Here is a 24499-nt window from a genome sequence, read left to right as displayed (position 1 = left end):
TTTCTGATGGTAGATCAGATTGTATTTTTGCAGTATTAGCATGTCAATGTCATGATGGAAGCTTACTTCAAAATACACGTAACATCAATAAAGTGCGGAAAATACTCAAGCAATGCAATTTTTCATCTGAATTATTCTTAATGTTCCAAATCTGGTCGTAGTGCAGATGCACTGAAGGTTTCATAAGAAATTGTATGGTGTTCCCTTGGAACTGTTGATTCTTTGGCAAACAAAAACCCCAGGGTTAAGCTCAATATAATGCTTTATTGGCCTGTACTCCAGACATAAGAGGACAGTGCAGAAAAAGCCAATTGTGAGCATATGGTGTTGTCTGTACATCTCCCTGTTCCAAAGTGTTCAGTATCGCTTAGTTTTTCAGCTGTTGATAGTGTAACATCTTTATTTTTCTGTTGCTGCCTTTCTGTTTCTTCCTTAAATCCACACTCAAGAGATTTTTTTATTATTTTTTTTTAAGGAAAAGACCAGTAATAATGACTTCTGTATAAGTTTGTGGACCCGTTCTATTATAATGGAGGACAAAGCAGAGTGAAAATACCTTCTTGTTGGGATTCAGCTTTGGCATAGTTGTTTTTCCAGCCAATGTGCACTTAAAGAGCAGTAGAGAGAGCAGCATTTGTGTTTCTGCAGGCTTCCAGAGCAGTCTAGTGAAAGGTCACCTTTCAGTCATTACCACCTTGAGCTGGCAGGAGAGTGCGCCGTTTGGAATTGATGCTGATATCAAGAGTGAGGTTCTTGCACATCTCCCCTGCTGGTGGGAAAATCTTAAAGAGACTCATCCTTGTCTCTGCCACCAAAATAAGGTGCTGAATTTAAATCAGGTGGAGGCAGCCTAAGGGTTTATGTGCCTGACTTGCAGTGATTCACTTTCAAAAGAATCAACCTCTTTCTCAGTGCCAAAAATAAAACAGCAGAAGAACAATGGGCAACTAGAGCAGTAAAATATTTATATTACCTGCTAAAGAAATTGTGGATCTTGGGCATTCTTCCTGATAAAAAATTAAGATAAAATTTACTCATTGGTTTTGTAATGTAAAAATGCACAACATATATCATGTAACATCATGATGAAGTCAAAATATTATTTAGGTCCGAGTACTTGTTGTTTCAGAATGAAACAACTGTGAATTTCCATACAAGGTTAAGTTTGGGGGTCACTGTGGAAAGAATCATTGTACAGCTTCAGAAGTCAGGTTAAAAAGAATGAAGCAAACATTCTACTATAATTTAGTGTTAGAAAAGAGCAGTAGACATAGCTACAAAAGGTTTTCTCGCTTTGCAGTTGTTTCTCTTTCCTTTTCAGAAAACATTGTGTGTTGCTTTAAAATGGGACAGCTATAAGCTAAGAGCAAAACTGAACGCTTATTGGAAGTAGCTGAATTTGGTGAGAGGCTGAAAAGTGCTTTTTATTTTTTTTTTTTAATTTTCTTCATATTGTATGAGTAGCTAATCAAGTAAATAGCTGCAGAAGATGAAATAAAAGCTTAGCAAGGGGAAACCAGAGGCTTTTCCATGGAATGATGCTCATGTCTGTAACATTCTGCTGCTGACTTTTTTTTTTTTTTTTTGGTCTATTCAGGCTATGGAAGCTGAAAGATAAAACTAGGCTCTGCTTCAAATTTCAGATGTGTGGTACCTAATTACAGTACACATAATCTTAATAAAGGAGCATCATTAGTTATAAAATATGTTTGCTGTAGAATTTCATGGGTAAGAGACAGAGTCCAAGCTGCAGAGGGCTGCTGCCAACTGGATGGCTTAGGCTGTGATTTTGTCAATTACTGTGTTTTCTATTTATGTACCTACAAAGCAGAGATGATAAAATCTGTCTGTGTCCTAATTACCTTGAGCTTTCAGCAAATATTTATGGACTATATGCAGACTTTCAGGAGATAAGTAATTACATTTCTACATCTTGTTAAATATGTTTTGTAGAATCTTATCTTTTCCTGCTTTAAACAGCTTCCTCTTTCAGTCTTGAAAGCACTTTCCACTGGAGTTGTTGAAACTTAAAACAAATATTTTAATGCTAATTGTAGCACATTAACCTCACGCTAAGCTTTGCTCCGTCTTCCTCATTTTGGTTTATCCTCATGTTTTGTTCCTTAACACCTCTGTACAATTTAAGGTGAATTGTACATACTAAAGACTACTAAATTCCTCCCACTTGGATAAATGGGAGCTTTGCCATTGGTTCCTCTAAAACAGGCTCAGGACCTGGATAGATGTGTGTAATGTCTCGTAAGACACACTAAGATGTGTTTTTCCTGAACAAATAGGACTCTAAGCACTCCTGAAATTTGTTCTCTGCAAAATTCATGCTACTGCTTGACCAACTGACAATCGAAACTGTTCAGTATGTTACAATGATCTTCACATTAATTTGTGGAAAACAAAATCTGCAACAGGACTGACCCAAAAACTCCCAGTCACAGCTGCTAGATCACACCTGAGTATAAATGAAAATGCAATAAATCCACATAAGCAGCCAATGAATTCATAATGAGCTAGTGTCATCCTAACAAACTAATGCTAGAAAAGAGCTTACAGAGGTGGCCAGGGCTCTTGCTTTTTAGGGTCTACAGGCACCATAAATATTACTGTGGTTTGGTTGGTTTGGTGTGGGTTTTTTGGTTGGTTTGTTTGTATGTTTGTTTTGAGTTCTACTTAAGCTTTGTTTAAATAGTCATCAAGGAGGTAGAAAAAACTTAAAGTGTAAGAATTCATGAAGATCTTGGTTTCCCAGAGTACTATATGTAATTTATGTATTCTTGCTTACATATTAAAAATATCCAACTGTCAGCTCAGGATTTCCTTAGTCGGGGACAGGATTTTGAAAGCAGAAGTCAATGTCATGTGCCATCTCGGGACTGTATTTATCCGACTCCTGTCCCACCAGGAAGCACACTGTGCAGTACTGCAGTCTTAAAAACACGCAGTTTTGCACGGGGGTTTTCTGTGTGCCCAGGCACTAAGTTCTGGACTCCAGTCACTTGAAAAATTGTCTCTCTTTGACAGGAGCCGCTCAGCAGTCACCTGAAAGTCCTTGGTGGATTGTGGCAGTGTCTGAACTAGCTTGAGGTCCTGTGAGCTGTAAAACATATGGCATTGGTACCACAGCATCCTCACCTTCAGATTTAGTTAACAGCTGACTTGGCTGCTGAATTTGGAGGAACAAGTAAATGGAGCAGTAATTTACATTTTAGGTGTAAAGACAGCATACATCCCTGCCAGTGCCCTACTAGCATTCCTCCAAGACACTTCAAGGTGGGATAGTAGCAATGATAAAAAACAGCTGACAAGACTGAAAGTTTGTCCGAGACCTGTTTTTCAATAAAGCCAGGATACATGTTCATTCTATTTCAACCTGTTCCTACAATTTACCTTGAGACAACCAATATGATGCACTTTACATGAAAGCAAGCTCTGAGGACCCCTCCTCAACAGACCATGTGCTTTTAACTTTACTAAATAAGCAGAGAAGGATGAGAAAGTGCAACCTGTAGCATCATACCCTGTCTGTCCTGTCACAAATCGACCGTTTATAGAAAATGTGGTTGTGTTTGTCTGTTCCATCTTTAATCCACCAGATTACTTTAAAGCAGCTTAACCTTGTTTGCTTTGCCCAGCCATTGCAGGTCTAATAGCTGGGCCCTATTTCCAGCCAGGTTCATAGCACAGACATTTTCAGTGTCATGAACAGCAGCACAAAGAAAAAGCAAACAAATGCCTCTGTCGATTGAGCGGTGACCTTGCTAAATTACAGCAGGTATCCCAAGCATCTGTTGTAGGCAGTGCTGAGGCCTTCTCTTACTATACGATCATCAGAACATGCATTAGCTCTGGAGGATTGATCTTGCAGGGATCAGTGCAAGGACATTTCAATGAGAAAATGAATAATTCTTTACTCTGATTATGATGATTAATTCTGTTATGTCAGTAGCCTTTGGCACAGCCAGTGACAGCAGCAGATTTCATATGGGAAAAATATAATTCAATAGCCAAGAACCTTAAAGGGAATTTTGTGTGGTTAAGTAATAATATTATTAAATGACACACAAGCAGCTATAATTTTATGTACATCTAGAAATGTGCATCCTTTCCTTAATCCTATATAAGACTTTATATTGGTGTGTAATTGTTTTGCATTTGAAACATCAGCCAAGATTAAAAAACTGCCATTGTTGCTGGAACTGACCAGCCACAGATGGACTCAACTGTGGAAGTTTTTGGACCACATGAGTTTCAACACAAATTCTATCACAGGTGCCAATTTCACAAATAAGTAATCACTGTGGAACTGGCAGGCATCCTACTTCCCTCACTTAGAGTCTTGTTATACAAAGGACTAATCAAGACATCTATCAGGTACATTACTTAAGATGGGTAGGTCTTCCCTGGCACATGAAGCTGGATGGCCCTAGAGTTTCAATTTTGAAGGGGATTTGGCTTTCAGACACAGCATTAACTGGTTTCCTCTCTCGTTCTGAAAGCAAACACTTGACATGCACTGATCAGGTCAAGTCCCTCTCTCCAGTACAGCTTCTTATCTCAACTGCCATGACTAAGTTGCGCTGTTAGTTTGTTTTTGTCTTGGATGAATTCCAGCTCATAACGTTAATGAATTTGGTGTGAGAGGCATTTAGGAGAGAAGTATGAAGACCAGGTTCCTCAATCCTGTTTTGTTAAAAAATGCTCATCTGGCAATCCTAACATTGTTAAAAACTATTCTCAATAGGGTATGCTCTGCCAACATATGACCTTTAGCTGCTAAGAAACCATAGAGAAAGTACCACAAAAGTAGGTAATTCTACAATCAGTTCAGATATTTGACAGATAACAAGACATAGCTCACTTGCATTTAAGCATGACATTTATAAAGCTGGAGTAACATTTCAGGTGGCTGTCCTTGTATCTTCGTCTGTCTGCTGTTAAAAGTCACTATCCTCTCAACATTCCCCTACAGAAGGAAACTAAATTTTATCACTTAGATTTGTAGACTGGCAATTACTATGTTTACTTTCAAATCAGAATCACTGCAGACACTTCTGCGAGTGTCACCTCAGCTCTGATGCACTGATCACGTACCTTGTACCAGCACATTTGCACAGAACAGTATATGAACTCAGCATCCTGAACCCCCTCTGTGTTTTCTCACCTTTCCAACTCATATACAAGGGTTGTTTCTTAGTGATTTTTTTTATTTCTTTGTATCAAGTGCAAGGAAAAGAGCTGAAGGCTAGGCACCTTTTGATCTAATGAGAAATTGTCTTATAGAGTTTAATGGCAGAGAGGATACACCAACATTTTTATTGCAATAAAATTTATTATCTGGCATGCAGTTGTAATGCCTGCGTATAATCCCACTGATTAATATCTAATACTAAAAATGCTGGAAAGGTAACGTTCAAGTACATAGTGAACTACATTGATCTGCCTTACCTACATAAACAAGAAAGTTATTTTAGCCTCCATTTACACTTTGTGTACAACCTGCTTTCCAACTATTCAAGGGAGATCAATATTTGAGAGAATGAAGTTGATTTTTATTGTGCGGATGAAAAAAATGCAGTCACCAACCCACCACTACATTAATTTTATGAAATCTGTTAACAGTTACTGTAAAAAAATAATTTCTGATGAGCAAATGGAAATGAGTTGTACAGCCTTCCCACGTTCCTGCATTGATGGGGAAGTGGCACTGAACCATTACACTCAGTAACCTGAGGCCAAAACCCCTGTTTGCTTAGGGGAATAGCAATATTTGTGATTTTTCCCCCTAGTCCCAAACCCAATATTGGTTTATACCAAAAAAATTCTCAGTTGGAGTTACTGCAGAAGTCCCGCACTCTTTACCCTCTAACTTAGATATGTAAGTACCCGATAGAGCTACCCTACTGGCACATACACAACACGAGTGAAGCATTGCTTGGCTCCTCCCAAATGTTTTCAGCTTGCCAGCATACTAAGATTAATCTTCAGGCTCCTCATAATGTGCATACCCACTAGCATAGGTCCTTCCCAAATTCAAGTTGCTGAATACATCTGTGGTATCTGCATCGGAATCCTTCCCTCCCTCATCGTTGTCATCTTCATCGTCGTCTTCTGCTTCATACTCCTCATATTCATCCTCACGATCACCTGCATCTCCAGTCTTGCTGGAGGAGAGGCTCTTCCAGTAGGCATCATAACCAGAAGCTCCATCTGCATCTTCACTTCCAGTCTGCCGGCCAAATTTCAAAGAGCGTGCTGCAGGCAGAGAAAAATCATTATGTTCTCACCCCTCAAGAACAATTTGAGCAGAGCATCTAAAATTCTTTTCCATCCTTTTTCACTACTCAGCAAAGAGTGTACAATGTTAGATAGTCTTTTTCTAAATCTGACATTTTCAGACGTAATTCTTACTCTGACAGAACCTTTCTCCTACACACAGTCTCCCCCCCTGCAGCCAAGTTTGTATGAAAAATAAAGGCACCCAGAGTAAAATTTAGGTTTTAAGATAAACCTTTGGTACTTCAGAAAACCTGTAACTGGATGTGCTCTGCAGACATAATACTTATTGCAATTTATTCGAGTGCTTGAGGTAGATTGTATGCATATCATCTAATCACACTTCAAAATTCATTAGACAGCTTTTTGTAGGGGAAATAAAGGCTTGAGCAGTGATTTTTTGCAATTTTTGTATAACTGAAATCTCAAACTAAACAAAAGCTGTCGCTGTTTTGGAATCCATTAATAATTAAGAATGAGAAACCGGTCAATTCTACAAGTAAGAATTTTCTCAAAACAAACACAGCAGAGCTCTGCAAAACAACCGAAAGCCATTGGACTTTACTCAGTGTTCCTATGCAGAAAAGTAGTCACCCATGGTACTTGTATAGCTTGTTAGCGAGAGAAGCAAGCAGACTTACTTGACATGCTGAGATCCTTTGTCTGCTGAGTTTCATGGCCACATTTCGGGCAGGGAGGCTCTTTTCCCTTTTCCTGCTTGAAAACCTTACTTCGCACATGATCGTCACAAAAACAAGCCTGTGGGGTGAAAGGAGAATGAAAAGGCTAAATGTTTTAATCATAGAAGCATACACTTCAGCAAGAAGCAAGGAAAAAAAATGTCTAACAGTAGTAGGATTTTCTGGTTGGGATAAAAATTTAATGAGCTCTATCTGCAGTGGAACTGGAGTCTTGGAGCCTGTATGCTATGCACAGAGCAACCACTTCTGTGTTGAACTTAGTTTCATGGCTTTCTGGGGAAAAGGCTGCACAAAAGTGCTGATAAACAAGTAGAAAAAGTAACATACTCAAGGACTGGATTACATTCCTGCCTGCAAGGAGCCTGGCAAACTTTGGTTTACATTGTAAAGCTTAAATAAAACACAGTCAGAGAGGTATGCCAGAACATAACTATGCAGTGACCTGAAGGGAAGAATTTGAGATAGAAATTTCACATGTAGAGCACCAGGGTGAAGGTATCTGGAGAAAGGAATGATCGGGAATATGAAATCAATGCCACGGGAGACTGCAGAGAAAAATATGTAGGGTATGAAGAGTAAGAGCAACCAATGAACCAGCACCTGGAGAAATCTGGGCAACGCTGATGGTGAAGCAGGGGGAACTTTTATACAGAATTACTTCTGAGTGTGTAAAACCAAGCCTGATGTCAACAAATTAGCTTGTGCATGTGTGAAATTGGATTAGCTGGGGAGATGGTTTCTTTCAGATCAAGGCTGCAGTGTTTTCTGGTCAGACCATGACTTGACTCTTTAAAAAAAAAAATTCATTGTTTTAGTTCTATGCTGGATCAAAACATATCCCAAAACCTTGAATTCTGTTCAAGACCAAGGGCTGATTTGTTTGTTTTGGTACAGCCCCAATTTAAACACAGAAGGCTGGACAAAGTGAAGACCACCTCACCCGGCATAAGGATGCACAATACTGGGCTCATGATTATAGGCATACACAGACAAAAGCCATTTCATCCTCTGTAAGTCTGCACCCAGACTTCAGAAACTAATACAGAAAGTCTGAATTTTTTTTTTTTAATAATGCAGAGGAAGACATGACAAGGCTTGATACCAGCCTTTGAAGCTAAGGAGAACAAGTCTCAAATCACAGCTACTTGCAACTGTCTTTACCTTACAACGCAAGCAGGAATGCTGCCCAAGCCTGTTACAGGAAACACCTGTTGGAGAAAATCAATATGTAAAATGCAGTACTTGGAAACCACAGATCTGTTTTTAACACCTTGTAAAAGTATGAAATAACATAATTGAGGCATTAATTTTAATTCCCTGACACAACTGCACTTTGGAAACACAAATCAGTCATTTTACCATACAGAATCATTTTACTACATTTTTTCCAAGTCTAAGCCTCATTGCAATAATGTGGTTTGACACAAAAAGTGGAAGTTGAAGAGGGAAAAGTGTTTATTTCTTAAGTTTCCAAAGTTTTAAAAACAGAAGGTTCAGAACCTATTTAGAATTAAGTGATCACCTTACTTCTTCTTTTCCTGCAATGTCAAAAGAAGGAGTGCTAGTATTTTACAGTCACTTTAAAGGCTGCCATGGCACTGTTTAATACCTTTATCTCCTCTAAATGGGATTTGGGAATATTTGAAGCTTGCAAACTTCCAAACCTAGAACAGCTGTTTTGTTTTGTATTTTCTGTCATGGCCTCTGGAAAATGTACTTCATTGCACAGAACTTCATATGAAAATCTATCTAGCAGTTAAAGAATTGTAACTGGCACATAGCTGTAAAGAGCTTCCAATTTTTTGTTTTACTCCACTAGAGGGAGTACAGTAAAGGCAACCACACAGGAACTGGCAGCTATGTGAAGCTGGGTGAATGTTGCTCCTCAAGAAGCAATAATATATATTTTATCAGTCTCTGTGCAAGTATTCACTCCGACCTTGCTTTACCTCTGTGACAATAAAACGGTTTTGAATCTGAAGTAATAAGTATCATGAGGTCTCTACAGGAACAGGACAGCCATGGGAATTAGCACTCTGTTATGTGTTCAAAGATGGAATTGGAAATGCTAAAGCACATACATTCAAACACTTCTGGAGTACCTGCACTTTAAAAAAACTCTCAGATAGTGATGGAAAGTAACAGAACCTTTTTCACAGCTAGAGTGGGATTTAGACTACGATTGCAGAACCACATTTAAGGTTTGTGTATTCTGTAAAAGTTCAGGTTTTATAATCTTGTTAGCATACACTGACAAAAGTCCTGCTTCTCCACCAAAACTGCACTGTGCCATAAAATGCTGAACACAGTGAAATCCCTCAAAAAGCAACTTCTCTATTCAGGGTGTGGCACCACATCTGTGATTTAAAAGCTTCCAACAATCACTGAAAAAAAAACATGCTTGTGGAACAGCTGTTGTTGCTTCAGTCTTGAATGTAGGAAGATATTCTGGTAGAATATATCAAGGGAAGCTAATCAGGACTCAAAAAATAGCTGCCTGGGAAAAAAAGGATGGAAGATGAAAAAGAGATAAGAGATTTCTAAAGACAGACTATAATGTTGAAATCAACAAATATTCTGAATTGGGAGAAATCAATTAGGACAATATTAGTTGGTTCTGAAGAAAACAGTCTTATACATGATAAAGAGCACCTTGAATTTCTATAATAAGGATTGAAAATGTTATAATAACCAAAATACATGCATTTGAGTTTTGGAAAGGACAAATGCTTGTCTCATGGGCTAAACCAAATAGTTAATGGTGGGTAAAAAATCAGGCATGGCCATCATGTTCTGTTACAACTACCAGTTTCAGTTTGTCCACACACTTAATCAAGGTTTGAGAGGACATGAAGTCTTCAGCTACCTGTTCTTTACTCAGTGAAGGTGGATTCATATCAACATTTGATACATCTACTGACACGTCCACTGGTCAGTGAAGAAACTAACACTGAGTTTATGCACTGGATGAACATTATTTTTTTACATCCTTTCATGCTCGCTGTCTTACTACATCAGACGATGACTGCTTCCCGAGTCATGGCCTCTCTTAGGACTTGCTGCTTTTGTAAAATCAACAGATGCAAACCCTTCACCAACATACAGGCCATCCACAGCAATCTGGGCAAGTTTAGCCAGACTAGACATAGGTGGTAATATTTAGAGCAGCAGTTTTCCATGAGAAACAAGTATCTAGAAATCACTCATCATATAGTCAGAAGAGTGGAAGAGAGTTCCTTGCCTGCAAAACTTTGAGTAAAAAAAGCAGCAGCAGCTGTTCCAGCAGTTTTTGTGCAGTCCTGGCCACTGCCAAGGCTGTCAATTCAGAGACTGCTGGCTCCTGCAAAGGCAACTTCCCATGGGAGGCCTATAAGAGCCAGGCAGGGAAACAACTGCCACATAAAATCTGGCATGGAGGAAGGTCAGAGACAAAGGGTCTGGTCTAAATAATTGGATATTGAGACCAAGCACAAAGGAAACAGAGGCCTTTCCTCCAGTGGTGGCAAAAGCGAGCTATTTGGAACAGGCAATGGAAAGTATTCTGGAGCACAGAGGAAGCAACTGGAGATTCTGCTTAGCTCTGGTGAAATGGACCATGAATAACTTACATTTAAATGTCTCTGCTTCCAAAACTTGGCAGCTGGCTTGATGTTCAAACTGATCATCTTCACAGAGGAAATTGTGGCAAAAAGAGCAGGCGAATATTCTGCCTCCTGAAAGATTTATCAAGGCAAAATAATCAGCAACAGGCATACACATCAAGTTCTGCTCTGCAAACAATTTAGGCAGTAGTTTTGACTGAGGACCAGTTCTGCCTTCTGTCACAAATGCTTCAACAAAGTCCTAAATTAGACACTGCCATCCATTATCATACTGAAAAATACCATGTATGTTATAATACAGGACAGCATAAATATAAAGCAATATTACTTCTAGTCCTTTTCATTTTAATTTGACTATGGCAGTTTTTTACTTAGATCAAATTCTGTTTCTTCCAGTCTCCTTCCCTCCTACCCCCTTGCCTCTGATGCACACCGAAATACACACTTTAAAGGATTCCACAGATGGACATCACTATTGTTTGCCAAGGAACTGGGAATCCAAATACCAGTACTAGTGCAGATGAAAGGAGTGGGAATGGCAGAAAATTGTGTGTTAACAATCTGATGTGATGCTTAATTATGTGAAGCAGTCAGCTGCTAGGACAGCTAATGCTTTACATAAACATCCCTGAGTTGTGCACTGTAGCTTCTTGGGTAGGTTACTTATATGCCCTGCTGCATAAGGTCTATTTTTAAAATGGAGAGAATACCTTGCTTTGAACAAACATACTGCAAGGACTGATCAGTGAAGATTAAAAATGCTATGTTAAGAATACAGGTACAATAACTTTAGCAATGTCAGCGCATTGCTTAGATTTTCTTAAGTGTGAGCAACCTACCGTGGTCCCAGACAGTTCTTTCACACTCAATACATTCTGCATCTGCAAGAGGGCAGATACATGCATGTGTACTGAGACATTTCCTCCCGTGACACACCCAAGCTTCACAGAAATCACAGATTGCACCCTGCAATTACAGAAGGATATTATTTTGAGACTTCTGCAATACCTAGAGAAAGACTCTTACTCTATAACCCTGAATGTATTCAAGTATCTATTCCCTCAGTGGGTTCATTCCAGTTGAGCGAGAGTACGAACTGCATCAATATTCCTATCAAGCCACTACACAGTTCATCTTGTTTGCTTGATATTAATTTCAGCAGGATTAAGTAAAATGCAAAATAACTTGGTTTTCTCCTTTGTGTGTTTTTTGTTTGTTTTTTTCTTTTTTGTTTTGGCTTGGGTTGTTTTTTTTTTGTTTAGTTGGGGTTTTTTACATTTCAAATTTTAAATCTTATACATTAAAACTGTGTCCTCCAGCTGAAACCTGAGATTCATAAGTTATAATAATCTGGCAAAAATGCCATTTCAAAAAAAGAACTGAAAAATGCCACTAGATTCTTACAGTTGAAATCACTGATTTGGATTTTAAAACATGTTATATTAGAACACAAGCTCTGCAGACAACCAAGATCAAATAACTCATTAAAAATTAGTCAGGCTGTTTAATATTCATTTTGATTAAACTACAAGATCTACACATCAACTATCCCTTAATTGTAGCATTTAAGAAGCCTCCTTAGCTTCTATGTAACAAACTACTGTGTTACATACTAAGAAATCAATGGTGAATCCAAACCAATTGTTGATGAAAATAATGTGTCAGTTAACACATAGAATGAGTTTTGGGAACTTAATTCAGACTGGAAAGGGAAGATGTGTTACTGAGAAAAGCTGACGGCCAACTGGAGGCAGAAACAGGACAGAGGTTTAGTCCATACAGTGTTTAATCCAGAGGCTACAACATCTCATACCTTGCTTCCCAGAACTGAGTAACTTGTCCTTCTAAGAACAAAAACTGAAAGGCCAGAACCTAGAATTATCTCTGCTAAAAGCCCAAATGTGGTGGGATTTGGTTTTGTGGGGGGATTTAGCTGTTGTTGTTTTGGGTTGTGGTTTTTTTTTGGTTTTTTTTTTTGTTTGTTTTTTTGTGGGTTTTTTTGTTTGTTTTTTGTTTTTGTGGTTTTTGTTTGTTTGTTTTGTGTTTGCTTTTGTTTGTTTTTGTGAGGGTTTTGTTTGTTTTGTTTTGTTGGTTTTTGTTTGGGATTTTTTGTTGGTTTGGTGTGTTGGGTTTTTTTTAAGTAGAATTCCCCCCAAATACCATGGTACAGATTCTTCTCTCTGAGTATGATGGTCTCTGCAATACTGAGAAGGCAGCACCAAAAGTCCACTGGTTTCTATAGAATGACCCTGGATTTCAATGGCAACTGGGAATTGGCTGTGGGGCATGTAAGCTCCAGTGCTGTTAGTGCATGAGCCTGGGGCCTGTCACCAACACACGTCTGCTAGCATCCAGGACATGTGTCAGAGTATGCAGGAGCTGAATCTGAAAATGCAGAATTTGCGTTTCCATTATACGGGAAAAATCAGTTTGTGATCGTAAGATGAGAAAAAGATCTTGGTATGGTACATGCTATCATTCTATCAAACTGTTTTATTTTTTTTCAGATAGAGTTGCATAGAATAATCTCAGTGCAAAAAGGGTTGTGATTTTTCTATACATACCACCATTGCTAGTCCAGTACTGTACACACCAGCATGTTTTATGACACAGTCTGAAGACTTCATCATGCATTTGGTTTTTCCTGTTTATAAAAAAAGGCAAGCAACAGAAGATTATTTTTTTTTAATTAGAAGTAATGTTCATATTGAGCAGTACTTTAACAAAGCCCCTGTACTTAATTGTAAATCTAGGTAAAAATGCAAACAAATATCTGCAACCTGAAATCTACCCACACATCTCCCTTAGATCAAACTGTCTGTTTTCAGCCAAAATCTCTTGCCCCAGTGCGGAGATAATGAGGCAATACGGTGTCTTGCTATATGTTTTGATGCACTGGCAAAAATTTCAAATGTCAAAATAAACCAAAGAACAAAATAAAGTCAAGCAATGACATATTCAGAAGTTGCATTTAAAAATGCTGCTACTTCTGTCCCACCATAAAAGCAGCACGTGCTCTGAGCAAGGCTGAGGTCCTCTGGAAACCAACACAGGCACCTGATGATTTAATCACTTGCAGATACGTGGCTTTTTGGTGGTGGCCATTGTTTTGCTTTCTTTTTTAAAACCATATAAGAAATTACTTCCTAGACAAAAAAGCTCCCTTCAAATGGAGGGGATGGGTGGGAGAAAAAGCCCCAGTCTACAGTTAGGGTGACAACTTTCCCCTACTCCTTGCCTCTGTAAAGAGCTCTACCAGAAACATCCACACTCTGTGTGCAGTTTCACAAGCAACAAAACTCTTGTAGCTAGCCCAGGTTACTGCAAGGGGGTTTTGGCACTGATTTAGGCTGCCCTGCCACAGACCCCTTTGGCATCTCTGTTATTGCCTTCTTAGAGAAACCAACAGAAGGGTGCTCCCTGCAAACCCATCCAAGAACTGACAAAAACAAATTCTACTCTGAAAATGTAATAAAATCCCAGTATGCAGCATCAGCAGAGCTTTGTATTAAATCACACCTCAGATACTAAATGGCTATTGGAGGATGAGGAAGAACCAGTGGTGGGCTGAGCTGAGCAAAGTGGGGTGCTGGGGTTATTACTGGGTCTGGTGCACCGCAATACAGCTGCCTTGCTTCCATTCCTCAGGGACTTCTCCAGGAAAGATGCTGCTGATTTACAGGGGCTGTCACCAATGCAGAATTAAGCACCAAACAGCTCTTACAGTCTTTGTCTTGGAAAACCCTGGGACTCAATATATTTTTATGGTTGTTATTAGGAATGCTTTTCCTCCAGAAACATGGTGCAGATTAAGGTAAATTCAACACACAGGAGTCAGCTTCAGATGTATAATATACCATAAGATTGACGACATGTTTTTAGTGCTTCACTGCACGATGACAGGAAGAAGATGTATGAAGGATGACATGCTGCCATTGCACACTAACAGCCTTGCTTGTGGAAATGCTTGGTATTTGAAGGTCCCAACAAAGGTACTGGAAGCTGCAGATGTCAGCAGCTCTGAGAGTCAAACTCTGCAAGGATGTGTTGAAATAGTAAAACAACAACATTCACCTGAAAGTATGAAATTATTATCAACATCCCCTGCAAGCAAGCAGTCGTTTTGATTGATACTAAAATGATCAGAAATTAGATCATCCCCAAGAAGCAGTATTTATTGCTGCCTTGCTGGCAGTCAGAGCCTTTCTAACTTTGCTGCTGTTATGAAACAATACCCCACAGGGTCAATCTAGGGAAATGGTCAATCAGATGTTCTCAATCCTAAAAGGTAGCACAAGAAATTCTTTTAAAGATCAACTGCTGAAGACAAAAGCCCATGACCCAGACTTGGAAACTTCTGGAGGTCAGAGGCATATGCATTACTGTGTAATCGAGCAGGATATCTTCTCAAGGAGTATATTCACAGCAGATTTAAAAGAACCCACTCCAAAAATAACAAAGGTGCTTTCTCCAAAAATTGCAAAGGTACTTTTACGACAAAGATACTCTAACTGCTGAGAGTTTAACAATACAAATGGGGCTGAGGATAGCATGTTTCCCTTCATTATTTCTACTTACCACATTGTGCACAAATGGGTAGTTTTTGAACAGAGTTACAGAAGTAGCAAAAAGCTCTATTCTTCTGTCGTCTAAGCACATAGAGGTGGGGGGAAAAGAAAGCAAGGATTAAAAAATCCATGTAAAATATTTAAAACAAATTAATATTAAAGGACTGGTTTCAGAAAGGGAAAAATACATACCTTTGGCATTTATCACATTCCTAAAAAAAAAAAAAAATTACTGGTAATTATTTTTATTCTAGGTAAAATACATAAAATTTATACACCCTACAGGGACTCTGAATTAAGTTCTGATTAGGAACCAAATGTTTTATTCAAGTATTATGTTACTGATGAAAAAGTAACCCTAAATTTAAAGGAAGGATGGTAGAATGAATGGCATCCTTGTGGCATTCAATACAGTCAATGTATTCTCAGTGCTTTTACAAAAATTAATCAAGCATTGTAATATAAGGTACTTTTGGTTATTTTACCATAGAAGCATTACAAGGATGTTTGGCTAAATCTATGTTGGCTCTTGAAGCCCGTATCTGCTTTTCACGTTCACGACGGTTCTCAGCTTTCTTACGAGCACCAGTCTTCTTTTTAGGCATTTTTCGCTATCTGTGAGGGAAAAAAAACAGGTATAGGTATGCACACAAACTCATGTATGTAAATACATGGATACACATGACACATCCAGCACTAAAACCAAATCTTGGAGTTCCCATGTTAACTGTGTTTCACCTCCATTCATTTCCTTTTCTGAAAGTTTCTTTTCAAATGTAGAACAAGGGGATGTTCAGTCCTGTAGAAAGAGTCACGTGATGAACCATAAAGAATCTTGTGATCTGGAAAGGACTTTGCTGTCTTAAACTGAACTATCTTTGAAGTGTTTTACCTTAAAAAAACTGGTATGTTTGACATTTGTTTGTGGTGGGCCTCTTTGGTTTTAGTTTGGCTTGTCTATTTAATAAGGAAAATATTCAGCTCATTTTCACTTCTCTCTCATGCTTACGAACTACTTCAATCAGGTAAAAAGTACTCTTCAGGTAAGTGAATCGTGGTGTACTGCAAAAATGTAAATTTCACACTTCATGAAGGCTTAGAAAACAAAATTTCATTATTATTATAGATTTAAGAGCTATGACAAAGGGATGTTTGTACTGCTTATTTATCATTCTAGCACATTAGCAATAATGAAGAGATGAGCATGCATTGCTTTGAAGACACTGCTGTTTTCCAAGAAGGGTTTACGCTAATTTAATTCCATCTGGTTCAACAGTGTGTCTATTTTAACATTCTACGAGGGAACTAAAGCAATACAGTGGTAATACCACCTGGTAATCAATCAGACCACTGCTCTATTGTCATCTCCACAATGAACTGTGCAGTACTCACATATGCTTAATTTACTCTGTGTTTATAATAACTAGGCAAGTATTATCCTGACTTCATGAAATGGATGACTGGGAGATTAAAGGTGTGGTCTGATGTTAGAATTTCTTTTATCAATACAGGCAATCAAGACTGATACCCTTCCTTATGCTCCATCTTTATCATAGCCCCCACTTCTGCTGATGTAACTGCTGTTGGTGTCATATTCTAAACCAGATATAGGTTAAAAACAAAACTAAACTAAAAAAAACCCCAAATCAACAAGGACCTCCAAGACCCAAATTAGCATGAGCTGACGGGGCAAGAAGGTGAAAGGAGCACCACGGGTATTCGCTTAGCAAGCATGGGAATAAGAAAGCAGCTGAGGAAGAGGCAAAGACCTTTCCAATTACAAAAAAAAAAATCACAAGTCTATGGCCCAGGTGGACACAATTCTTTTTGCCGTAGCTATCAAACCATACCTCCCTGCACGTGAGAAGATGGCTGAATTTTTGAAGTGTTTAGCTCTTATTTTGGTACTTCACTACAATGCTTCTGTTTTGAAAGCCTGGCCTCTCTAGCAAGTTGCTCTAACATACATTGCACTGTACAACTAATCTACGGTTCTTTCAGCTACAAGTACCCTCAACAGCGCTCTGTGCTCTGCCTCTGATTTCCAAAACTGCATAAATATACTTTCAAACAATTGATAACTAAGACTCAAGTGTCATCTTAAAATCTCCATCTCCACTTACAGGATTTGAAGAAAATCACTGCAGACCTGGGGTTTGGCAGAAATTGGTCCACGTGATGGGACAGTTCTGCCCAGGCCACGTTTTGCTAATTTCAGTAGATATCTGGGTTGCTACCAAGGGCCACTGGTGTGAGGAAATGGGAGGTACCTGCTCTCCCCAGCTTCATCCCTAACTCCATGCAGACACATAGGCATACATGCTGTGATCGATAAGGAGAGCTGCAGTATCAGCTGGCAGTGAATTGTAGCAGCTTAAACATGGAAGAAAAATGAGTATCTTTGTTCAAAAGGTGTTATAAAATAAACCAAATAACCCTAACTTCCATGAACAACGAAATATATTGTCCTGACCAAATACTAAAATTTGGTTTTGAAAGCACACATAAATTGGTTTGCTCATCCTGTAGCATTTTGCACCATGTTTAAACTGTATTAGTGTCACATTTTGTACCCAAAATCATATTGCTGAGCTGCCTGACAGCAACTGTCATTATTCTAGAGCGTGACATTTCTGACACTGGGAGTCCAATATGAGGTTTCACACTAATTTTCAAACTGCTTGAATGCTGATTTAACCACCGAATTGAATGGTTAGTATTTATACCTTCACTATTTCACATTACCTCATAATTGAAAGCACCAAAATGACAAGCCATTTTGATGAAAAACACTCTCTTAATGACTACAGAGGACACACTAAGAGAAATCTTCAAGAAGGTAGTTTTTAGAAAGTTGCACTAAACAACAAAACTGCAATGTCAGGTTCTTTTAACAAAGCTATCAAGTCAATCCAGGCTTTCAATCACCATCCAATAAACAATAACACCCTATAGATCAACAGTCTATCACTCTTTCCCTCTAAGCTTCCACTTAAGGTGTTGTCATTGAGTTCTAAAGATTTAGGGAACTGACCGTCTTTTAATTTTCTCTATAGAGCTTAATAGTGTTATGCCAGAAAACATCAAAGTAAAAACTTTGTTTACCTGCAGTTCCTTTCATATCAGGGTATTACACCTTTTAAAGGTACTAATCAATATTTGAAATGTGTCTGCAGTATGTTCTACCTCCGCTTTTGGCACTGCTTCTGTAATCCAAGGCTGATGGATGACCCAAAAATTTATTTTACGCACCACAATACCATTACCAAATGCTCAGACAGAAAAGACACAGTGGAATCTGCAGTCTGGTTCCCCTGAAGGGTGTATGGGAGAAAAAAGTGCCTCTGGGGGACCTAAAACAAGTCCAACTATTGAGGAAATGCCCACAGTGAGCTACTCACGTAAGAACTACTTGCCAGAAAGATTGTGTGAACCTTTTGCTTTAACAATCTTTTTTGCTGAAGGCAGAGACTTACAGGCCTGCTGGCACCCTCCTCTTCACCTATGATGCTGTGGTAAGAGAAACTGTCCAGGATGCAGTATGTCCATGCCCTCCTTATCCTTGGAAGGAATGAACCTGCTGCCCTACAGACCATCCAAGCTCCCGAACTGGAAACATTTCTGCATGAGAGGGTTTTCTTTCCATGTGACTAAAGTGTTCTACTCAGGAACAAAATGCTCTGCTGTGACTGGGTCACAGTCGCAGCAGGAGTAAGAGTGACTCCAGCTGAAGGGTTGATGCTGTGGCACAGAAAGCCTGTGTTCAGACATCAGGAGGCCATGTATGAACTGAGCAGTAGTTCAACGGAAAACCCCTAAAAGTGTGTTAAGTGCATGCTGGCTCACTGAGTGTATCACTCTGTAAAAGTTTCACCTACTGTTTCTCAAATTCTATTTTTTTATTTAAGGTAAACACAGGCAAAGAGAGCAGAGCTCCTACCACAGCTCCAGAGACTGCTTACGTATTTTACCTGTTGGTTGAGCTATGCAAAATACATACGCAAGGTCTGGCACGTAAATTCTATTGAGGTAGTACAATGCCTATGCCATTTTCCCCCTCTTGAAGGTTGTCCTTGAAGAGTTCCCAAAGACACACAGTAAGTTTGCAGCAGACAGGAAAGCAGACTGCACCAGCATGCTGAGCACGACTTTCCCTTGCATCATATCATTTTGTCTTATGTGATACACTAACCACCCTGCTGCCAGGAATATAAGGAACAGCTGTAAGAAGCTATTCATTCGGAGAGGGAGCAGGGGAACCATTGGGTTATTCTTGTCATGCCATGCAAACGCTAACACCCAAATGGGACTCTCTGTATTTCAAGACTTCTTGTACTTGACCATCAAATAGCTTCTAGCTTAGGTATATTCATAAAAGAGGAATCATGGTAAATTCCCTGGGTCACGTCTGATTCTGTTCAGGACTCAGCAATACCTGTTTCATCATGTTGCAAGGTTAGAATATTATTTAAAAAAAAAAAGTCTATATTAGCAGTATTTCACAGTAATGACATTCCAGTCTGTGATCCCATCTAGTAACAAAATAATTTTGGAGGCGCCGTGGCTGTTAGTGACTCATGGCATCTTTCTGCAGCGCGGAGGGTAACTCGGTTCTCCGCGCGCCGGCCGGGGTCCCGAGCGACCCCCTCCTGAGGACACGCGCCCCGGCCCCAACGGTAACGCTAACGGCCGCCCCAACGGCAGCGGGCGCGAGGCCGCGGCGTTCTCGTGACCCGATGTTACGCGACAAGCCGCGCGCGGGCTCGCACTTCCAAAAACACACAGACCGCGATTTTTCAGCTTTACAGTATTTTTCCTTTTTTTTTTTTTCTGCTTGTTTTAGTATTTTACCTAGGCCCCCACACCGTGTCGCAACACGCCTCCAACCTGGATGCCCGTGCTCCGTCTTTCTCGGCATTTATCTCCGCGGAAGCCAGCGACCGCCCTCGCTTGCTCGAACGGGGGAGCCGCGGGTTGCCGGGACCGCCCCCTCAGCGCCCCCGGCCCGGCTGCCCTGTGCCCGCTCGGGCGCCGCGGCCGCGCGGAAGCCGGAAGCGGTGCGGAGCGGTGCGCTGCCCGGCCGGCCCCGCGCGGCGCGGCGCGGCGGGAAGGTTCCGGGCACGGCCGCTGCGCCCCCTCAGGCCCCGGGGCCCTCGACGGCAGCGGGTAGCGGGGGCTGGAGGGGCAAGCCGTGGAAATATGTAGAAACAGGGTCTCAGGGAGCCCGGGGGGGGGTGTTGAGGCTCCCTCCGGTGGGAGCTAGGGAGGGAAGCAGATGCCCGAATAGCAAGTCTGCGCTTTCTCCTCACAGACCTGTGGAGTCTGTGGGCTGGACGTCGGATGGTTGGGAACCAGGAAAGGGCACCATGTCCACACTACAGGGAAAGGTGTTGCCAGAGTTTTGGAAGGAGACATCGTAAAAAAAAAAAAAAAAATTATATATATATATATATATATATACACACACACACACATAGACCATCATCAGAGAGTTTGCTGATGACACCAAGTTGGGAGGGACTGTCGACCTGCTGGAAGGCAGGAGGGCTCTGCAGAGGGATCCGGACAGACTGGAAAAATGGGCTGATTCCAATGGGATGAAGTTCAATAAGGCCAAGTGCCGGGTGCTGCACTTTGGTCACAACAACCCCCTGCAGCGCTACAGGCTGGGCGCAGAGTGGCTGGAGAGCAGTCAGACAGAAAGGGACCTGGGGGTACTAATTGACAGGAAGCTCAACATGAGCCATCAGTGTGCCCAGGTGGCCAAGAAGGCCAATGGTATCCTGTCCTGTATCAAAAATAGCGTGGTCAGCAGGACAAGGGAAGTGATCCTTCCCCTGTACTCTGCATTGGTGAGGCCACTCCTGGAGTATTGTGTTCAGTTCTGGGCCCCTCAGTTCAGGAAAGACATTGAAGTGCTGGAGTGAGTCCAGAGAAGAGCAACAAGACTGGTGAAGGGACTTGAGCATAAGACCTATGGGGAGAGGCTGAGGGAGCTGGGGTTGTTTAGTCTAGAGAAGAGGAGGCTTAGAGGTGACCTCATCACTCTCTATAACTACCTGAAGGGAAGTTATAGCCAGGTGGGGATTGGTCTCTTCTCCCAGGCAGTTAGCAATAGGACAAGGGGGCATGGGCTTAAACTCTGCCAGGGGAAATTTAGGCTGGATATTAGAAAGAAATTCTTTACAGAGAGAGTGGTCAGGCATTGGAATGGCCTGCCCAGGGAGGTGGTGGACTCGCCGTCCCTGGAGGTTTTTAAACTGAGATTGGACATGGCACTTAGTGCCATGATCTAATAAACGGACTAGAGTTGGACCAAGGGTTGGACTCGATGATCTCTGAGGTCTTTTCCAACCCAGTCGATTCTGTGATTCTGTGATTCTGTGATCCTGTGATTCTGTGATATATGGTTATCGAAGGCAGCACTTCAGCAGGAATAGTTAGTACCTGTATCATGTGCAGTGCCGAGTGCTTGTTGTTATAATGTGAACTGCATTTGCGTGCACTTGGAATCTTAGGAAAAAAAAGTGCCAAAACGTCTATCTCCACTTAAATGTCAGTGTCCTGAAGAGAATTAGGAAAAAAAAAAAAATATTTTGGTGTTATTTAGGGGTCCTAGTTAATGTAATCTTTCCCCTCCCTTCAGGTATGCTGTCAGTTTCACTGTGGTTAGGAAATCATTGGAAAACTTTATTTATTATACTGAACAGTAACCCCCACGCGAACAGCTGTTCAGTGGTTGTTCTGTCCTCACATTCTGTTTGCTTTCTTAGCTCTTGCAGCTTTAATTTGAGAGAGACCCAATATTGGGGCATAGTAACCGCAACAATTAGTTGTGATTGTAATTGATTAGGGTTGGCACCTGAAAAGTTATGTCTGAAATCCTTCATCACTGGCTGTATCTGTTTTCAAATAAAGTATTGTTTAATCTTCTGGTAGGAATACGATGTAGCCTAAAAAGGGAAATAACATCCATAAAGAAAAACCTGTGCATAGCTCTGTCTCACCTGAGGTTATGCAAGACATACATTATCACAGATGGACTTGCCTTTCGGAAGGAGAGCTCAGTCTGTTTCTCAGCAGTTTCTGCTCATTTCCCCACTCAGCCGCCTAGAGGTCTGTAATTTAGGGATGCATGCTTGAGTTCTGCAGTAGCTGTGAGCTCTGGAGCTTGCTTTGCTTGGCACACAGGAGAGGTACTACACGAGGTGTGAAAGGGTATGGAGGGTAACAGAGCACTGGAACAGCCTGTCCAGAGAGGTTGTGGAGTCTCCTCTGGAGATATTCAAAGCCTGCCTGGACACATTCCTGTGCAGTCTGCTCTGGTGAACCTGCTTTAGCAGGTGGGTTGGATTAGATGATCTCCAGAGTTCCCTTCCAACCCCAACCGTTTTGTAATTCTTTGTGGTGGAGACAGCTATATGGACTTGCTGCTCCCTTTGCTTTGGATGTACCATGAGCCCTTGCTTAACTACTCCTCATAAATGGCATACAACACAAGTAGAAACGTGAGAATGTCTTTGATTCATTTTAATAGCATAAGTTCTTCCTACAAGCACATTTATTGCTCTTGTGGTTATTGTCTAGAAAACCTTTTGTGAAAATCATTGGATGGTGTATCATATAGACATTTAAATGAAAGTGAATGCAAAGATCATAGAGCAGTTACATTCCCATGTATTTCACAGTCTTTTACCTAGGAAGGGTTTGATACATTGTTCATATAAATAAGTCTTAGGGTGCTGTTTTATTTCTTGTGTTCTTTGGCCACCCGTTCACTCAGGCGGGGCAGTTGTATTCCTTCACACTGTACTTTGTTGTGCACGTCTTGCTGAAAGCTGGCTGCTAGTTATGGAATGGGATTTGGGCTTAATGAGAGAGGCAGGTATTCCTTTGCCACCACTGCTGTTCCAGGAAGACTTGTAACTTCTGTGAGGCCAGGGCTGTATCTCCCACAACAAATTGTTTACTCGTCATGCTTTTCCTTCAAGATATAATCTTCACAACAGCTTAGTGGGACACACAGAAAACAGCATTATTGTCTAAGAGAAAAATTAATTTTGATCACTTAACTGGGCATGTATCCCTTGTAAGAAAGCATGTAGAGAAGTAATTTTTAACTATTTTCAGTAACCATGATGATATACTATTTAACTAACAACCTAAGTAGAAAATATGATATTTTGTAAGACCTTATAGCTTTTGTGTGTCATTCTCACTTTTCTTAGTCAATGTCAATAATCATTAATATTGTTTTATTATAGTTGTGACCATTCTGATCTGGTTTAGGCAGCCATGAATGCAAGAACACAATGAGAATAGATTATATACTATTGGGGAAAACTGAAAACAGAAAGTTTGAATGTATTTTAGAATAAATATCCTAGTCAGCTAATCTACTTTTGTGAATTAGTGGAGCTGCTGAAAAAAAGGACTCGTAGATGATGATTTTCCTCTCATTTGAGTGGGCATTTTTACATAAAAACGAGTGAAAAAGAGGGGGAAAAATTTAGAAAAACAACAAGGAGATAGGCAGACACTAAGATTTTTTCTTGGTCTCACTTGAGCGTCTTTTAAGCAGTTACTCTGTTTTATCTTGTGAAACTGGATCTACCTCGGTTGTATTCCAGAAATCACCCTCTAGGTGGCAGGAGTTAGTCACTTCACTCATGAACAGCAAAATATTTTCAGAACCACTCAAAGTGGCCTAGGGCTGTAATACAAGTGAATAAGGAGGAAAAAAAAAGATATGAGAAAAGCCAATTTAGACCTTACAGAATTTCCATTAGCAATACTGGACTACTCTCTGGGGAACTATTGCAGATTGTTGTTTCAAAGATACATGCAGAAAGTGGTGAGAGTCACCCTCATTTTTAAAGGTGTTTTCAATGACTTTTGTAAGAGAGGCCACGAAAGGGGACAGTATGTGTATCTCTGAACTATCATCATTCCATGTTACCTGACAGAGAATCAGAACTGTCGTGTTTTTGCTTGATGGCCACTGTCCTGTTTAGATGAAAAGCAGGGCAAGACTCTACATTGCCTGACAAAGATATTTGTATGGTTGAGAGCTTGCATGACAGCACAAATACTGGTGGCTGTCTTAACCCTAAGTTGTGCTAGCCGCAAAGTAAAATGTATAAACTATTATATATGAGGCAATGACCGCACAGCCGTGCTGGTTGCTAGTTCCATGTTGAAGGCATGCCCTGCAGCATGCATTGTTTTTCACTCCTGTTTTACTCTGCTACACTGCCATGCATCTCATAAAGTTAGTTTCACCTACACAAAGGGCCACAGAATGCTAACAAATCAGAACGCCTCCAAGATAAATTGCTGT

At 40.4% G+C, this 24499-nt stretch overlaps 1 protein-coding gene across 4 annotated transcripts; it reads right to left on the bottom strand.

Annotated features, from left to right (window-relative positions):
• Positions 1-5324: 5324 nt before the first annotated feature.
• ZNF330 (zinc finger protein 330) lies at positions 5325-20226 on the bottom strand. 4 transcript variants are annotated; one of them, XM_082052150.1, is made up of 10 exons: positions 20011-20226; positions 15645-15774; positions 15352-15371; positions 15170-15240; positions 13156-13235; positions 11431-11557; positions 10598-10702; positions 8151-8197; positions 6930-7047; positions 5325-6267 (listed from the first exon to the last, which is right to left on the bottom strand). In XM_082052150.1, the coding sequence occupies exons 2-10, from the start codon at positions 15762-15764 to the stop codon at positions 5990-5992; spliced, it is 966 nt and encodes a 321-aa protein (XP_081908276.1). In that variant the 5' UTR covers positions 15765-15774; positions 20011-20226; the 3' UTR covers positions 5325-5989. The 4 variants fall into 4 exon arrangements, with proteins under 4 accessions (XP_081908276.1, XP_081908275.1, XP_081908278.1 ...); XM_082052149.1 differs by having other exon boundaries at positions 20047-20226; XM_082052152.1 differs by lacking the exon at positions 15170-15240 and having other exon boundaries at positions 20047-20226.
• Positions 20227-24499: the final 4273 nt, after the last annotated feature.

This window comes from Streptopelia decaocto, assembly GCF_964273445.1.
Source record: "Streptopelia decaocto genome assembly, chromosome: 4".
Classification (NCBI taxonomy): Eukaryota; Metazoa; Chordata; class Aves; order Columbiformes; family Columbidae; genus Streptopelia; species Streptopelia decaocto.
This window is presented reverse-complemented; position numbering and strand designations above follow the sequence as displayed.